General features: G+C 38.3%; 1 protein-coding gene across 1 annotated transcript; it reads left to right on the forward strand.

Annotated features, from left to right (window-relative positions):
* The first annotated feature begins 992 nt into the window (after window positions 1–992).
* On the forward strand, window positions 993–4,685 carry gemin7 (gem (nuclear organelle) associated protein 7). Its single transcript, XM_084064314.1, has 2 exons — window positions 993–1,052; window positions 3,743–4,685. Exon 2 carries the CDS (start codon window positions 3,754–3,756, stop codon window positions 4,138–4,140), a length of 387 nt encoding a protein of 128 aa, XP_083920440.1. The 5' UTR covers window positions 993–1,052; window positions 3,743–3,753; the 3' UTR covers window positions 4,141–4,685.
* The last annotated feature ends 310 nt before the right edge of the window (window positions 4,686–4,995 follow it).

Genomic DNA, 4,995 nt, shown 5'->3' on the forward strand with positions numbered 1-4,995 from the left:
AAAGAGAGGACAGAGGTCTCTCTGTGCCCAGTTAAGATCTGGTGCATTGCCTCTGGCAGTTGTGGTGGGTAGATATACTGGCATTCCTGAGGAGCAGCGATTGTGTGTTCTTTGTGACCTGGGAGTTGTGGAGGATGAGGTTCATTTTGTTTTTCACTGTCCACTGTACAATGATGTACGACATTCTTTATTTGAAAAAAATGCAGGATAAGAATCCAGATTTGTTTTGGATGTCTGAATGTTGTATGTTAAGTTGGCTGTTCAATAAGGAAGTTTTTGTTTTAGGAAAATTCATAGAGAAAGCATGGCAGTTGAGGTGGGAGATGATGTACCCCAGCTTGGACAATCAAAATGTTTATGTATTCTGTTTGTGGTGTATCTTGGTGTATGTAGACTATGTACATTGTGTGAGTGTCTTATAAGCCTGTGCGGGCTGGGCATCATGTGGTGCAGGACACTATAATAAAAATCTATCTATCTATCTATCTATCTATCTATCTATCTATCTATCTATCTATCTAAATCATTTAATTTAAAATTTGAATGTCAGTTATAGTGTATTGGTGATGTAGCCTAAGGCTTATTATTAGCCAGGGTTCCTTATCATTTCAAAAATTGGTCCGGCTCAATAGGTGGCGGTATGCACCTTTACGTTGGTTTTGGAACGCTCCGCCGAAAAGTGAAAACGCAGAGGAAAGCCTAATTTATGCGCCGTCGCACGACGGTGTCGCGCGCCGAAAATAGCAGACATACAAGCTGAGCTTTGTAGATCGGCTATTTTCAAATAGCCGAAAAAGAAAAACTCCAAGCCAGTGTAATCCGGTTTAAAGCCCGCCTACTGTATTCGGTTATTTACACTCACGTCACATATGCAAGAAACATTTCCGTATCCGGTATAGACCCAGACCGGATCAGCAACTTGCAAAGCAACTTGATCCCCAGCCTATGTTTTCCTAGACCTGGTTGCTTATTTCTCTCACACAATCTGGCAACACTGATCCCCAAGCAGACAGAAGCAGAACATTGTGAAGTAGGAGTCAAGCGGCATCACGGTTGGTTATGTGATACTTTTATTATGTCATAAAATAAAAGTATTACTTTTATGCGATACTTTGGACAATAAATCTAAAGTTTATGTTAGTCGGTGTTGTTGTTGTCCACATATTTGAAACAAGCGGCTGCACGTGTTGGTGTGTATTATTATTATTAGCTGACATGCTATGTTGTTGTTAGCATGAGCTATCATCACACAATTCAGTGGTGGAAAAAGGACTCAAATGTTTTTTACTTAAGTATATTAATATCAATACTGCAATGTAGAAATACAAGTGTAAAAGTCAGGAATTCAATATTTATAAAGTTTAAAAAAAGATATAAAAGTCTTGGTACCAAAATGTACTTAAGGTACCAAAACTAGACAATATTCATTGTGCAGAATGTCTGGCTGTTTCACAAGTTTTTAAATGTATAAAAATCGTTTGAAAATCTAGCCGATTTACAAGCTCACTTGTTGTGAGCTTATAGATCTGCTATGTATGTTTTGTAATAATTATCAAAATCTACAATATTGTAAATAAAGTTGTCAAATAATTGTAGTGGAGTAAAAAAAATACAATATTTGCCTCTGAGATGTAGTAGAGTAGAAGTAAAAGTACAGAAAATTGGAAATACTCTAAAAAAAAAAAAAAAAAAAGTACACTCCAAATTGTACTGAAGTACAGTACTTGAGTAAATGTACTTAGATACTTTCCACTGCACACATTGATGTTGCGTTGCAACCTGGAAGGTCTCGGTAGTCTAGTCAGCATACATTTAAGAAACTAGTTTGCAGACAACTATCCTTGTTTTAGTCTCCAGCTGCTTTAAAACAGTTTGTTTAATGTATTTGATTTATGATTTCCCCTTGACTCCTAAAACTTCAATACAGTTGATATAAAGTGTTAAAATCATGTAGCCTACTTTACATTATTTCAGAGCATATACATTTATTCTTCATTTTAGAACCAAAAAATATTATGATCCATATGATGTCACATTATGGTCTATATATCTATATAAGACCACATAATTCATAGTTACTCTTATGAAATATGATTTCCCTCCAGTGGTGGAAAATGGAATCGCTTGTATTTCAAATGCCAGGGCCCTTCTTCAGTGTCAGATGATTAGTTAAAGGGCATAACTTAAGTGATATTTATTTGTTAAAAGCCAGTGGCTTTCCATCATAACGCTTAACACGAGCCTGTCCCATTTTAGCTCTAACCTGAAAAGTGCCCACAAACACTGTTAATTACTTTTCCAAAACATGTTGTCCTTATCTATGATACCAGTGTTTCCCCTAGACATTCAACAGCGGTGCCACACTACTGCTGAATGTTTATGAAAATTGTTATAATATACTTTATATCAATGGAAGACGGATTTGTCTTATGTCTTCAGACGTACAGACGCTTCATGTCCAGTTACACACTTGCAGACATCCCACCCTGGAAAAATCCATTTCAGGGAGATTGAGCCAAAATTTACCAAAATTGTACTGAGGTCAAAAGTACATTATAACAGAGTTACAATGTAAGAGTGTATTTGCCAAAATAGTAGTAGGCTACTGTTAAAAAATGTAATAAATTGGGAAAATGGTAAAATACCCCCCAAAAATGGTCAAATGATCAATGTTAGGTTAGAGAAAACATAGCTAAGCAGTACACTATAAAATGATAGAAAAAATGGAGATAATTAGTAGCCTACTGTCAAAAAAATTGATAACAATTAGTAGCCTACTGTTAAAAAATAACTGAACTAAAAAGAAACATAGCTAAACAGTACACAATAAAATTATATAAAAAAAAACACCCATGTACCTGTCAAAGTACTTCAAAGACATCCACAAACACAACACCAGAGAGAGCTCCACAAATCACGTTCAACCCAGATTTGGCTCAAACAAGGGGTTAAATTAGTTCTACTGCTATGCCACCAAAACGTGGAATGCCCTACCAACAGTCATAATAAATCAAAACCGCTCTAAAAGAGTACTGACAGGTGGCTGCAATTCGTGGCCCTTGTAAAAAGTCACCAGAAATAAACCGCTTAAAACTTCTCAAAGCTATTATTGAATTGTTCCCTCATCTCCATGACCATAATCTATAGTATAGTTTCAGCTGTCTACCAATGATCATGATATCTCAGTGAAAACTAACCAACAACCAATAAAGACATATCATCGTGGCCATGCGTCCGGGCCATGGAGCCACAACCACAGATCCCATAGCCTGGCATCCCAGCTATGTGTAGACTAGACTTCCCACAAATGCTAATGAACAGCTTACATTTTTGCCAGACCCAAGGGGTCGGGCTTACATGAGGCTTTGTATCTGTTTTCTCCATACATGGGCATGGTCACTTTGTGGTCCGGCCCCAGCCAAAAAAAGTCTGTCCCCAGAGTCTGTCCCCATACATGGGCATGGTCACTTTGTCCTCCGGCCCCAGCCAAAAAAGTCTGTCCCCATACATGGGCATAGAAGGGACACAGGCTGACACGTCATGTGAAGTCCGGCTTAACCGTGACGTAGTGCTCTGGTCTTATAAAGTACTTATTCTGGGTCTGGCAGAACCAGGTCTCCTGGTCTTGTATTAGTATGCTTGTCACTGTGCAAGGTCCAAAGTGTATGATGATGAAATAAATACCATCACTGATTGTTATATTTTTCACTTAAACGTGTACACTTTTCCAATCTGATTGCAGAGAGAATCAGCATGAAAACCCCTGTGTCTGTGCTTCGGCTACCCAGAGGACCTGACCCTAACAGCCGAGGATTTGAACCCAACTCGCCCCGTTTCATCGCCCTCTGTCCGACTTCCATCTCGACTTCCACCGGATCAAAGACGGACGCTGCTCACCTGCACAAGGAGCAGCGTGCGCGATCCTCCATGAGAGAGAACTTTTTGAGATGTCTCATTTCCATGACCAACCAGAAGGTCCAGTTCCACATGTATGAGAAGGTGAAGGTGGAGGCAACCTTCGGAGCGTCAGACATTGATGTGCTTAACTTTCAGGTGTCGGGTCTGCAGACTCCCATTGGGGTGCAAAAAGATGCACTGATCAGGTGTCAGGATGTTATTTCATGTTCTTTTCATGTGTGATGTTTTCTGTTGGAACCTTTTTTTCACTGAGAGAAAACGTTGAACTAGTAATTCTTAATAATTTCTTCACTTCTTTCAAAAGAAGCCTATATTGTGTGATTTCCATTTCCATTTGGGTGGAGGAGTGATATCACATACCTGACACTGCGATTAAGCATTGAAGGAGCCAGCTGCCACTTGAAACAAGCAGTTACATTTTCCAGCACTGGGGGGAGATGTACACCAATAATGCCAAAGTAAGGAGACCATTCATCTGCTCCCCATCATAATGCCTGCTGGAAGTACTGTTCAATTATAGTGATGAAACATGATCTTGCTATGATCTCATTAATTGCTGTAGCTTCACATAAGTATTCACATATGATACATGTGCACATGTTCACAAGCTAAGATATTAGTTGCATTTGAACATTTCAGGTCTTTGTACTTCCTCTATCACTTGGGAAGCTTCTGTTTTGGTCGTAGTTATGTATCGTTTAAAGTTGGCAAATGATGTTCTTCACTTCTTTGCATGTAGTTTTTAATAATAAATTAGAATTTTTGTATTTAAATATTAATTTCAGTCTGTATTTATTCTAGAAAAGCATAAGAGGAAATATCCTCTTAATGCAAATTATTAATTTAATACATCATTTGTATACTTTTTCAGCAGGTAAGGTAAATGGTGAGAAGGTATGGATTTCCAACTTCAGGTCTATTTTTATCCTGCCTTCCTTTGTCACAGACATTAGTTTAATACCCACCAGACAAGTCTAGTAGGCAGATATATTAACTATATGTCCTTGCATGTACTGATGTCTGATAAATATGAACTGTGCATCAGACTAATTGTAACCATTTGTCACTCGGGACGAC

This window comes from Gymnoscopelus microlampas (assembly GCF_963454915.1).
Source record: "Gymnoscopelus microlampas genome assembly, chromosome: 8".
Classification (NCBI taxonomy): domain Eukaryota; kingdom Metazoa; phylum Chordata; class Actinopteri; order Myctophiformes; family Myctophidae; genus Gymnoscopelus; species Gymnoscopelus microlampas.

Excerpts from the sequence above, each read along its gene's own strand:
- gemin7 (XM_084064314.1), top strand. The coding sequence starts at position 3,754 with ATGAAAACCCCTGTGTCTGTGCTTCGGCTACCCAGAGGACCTGACCCT.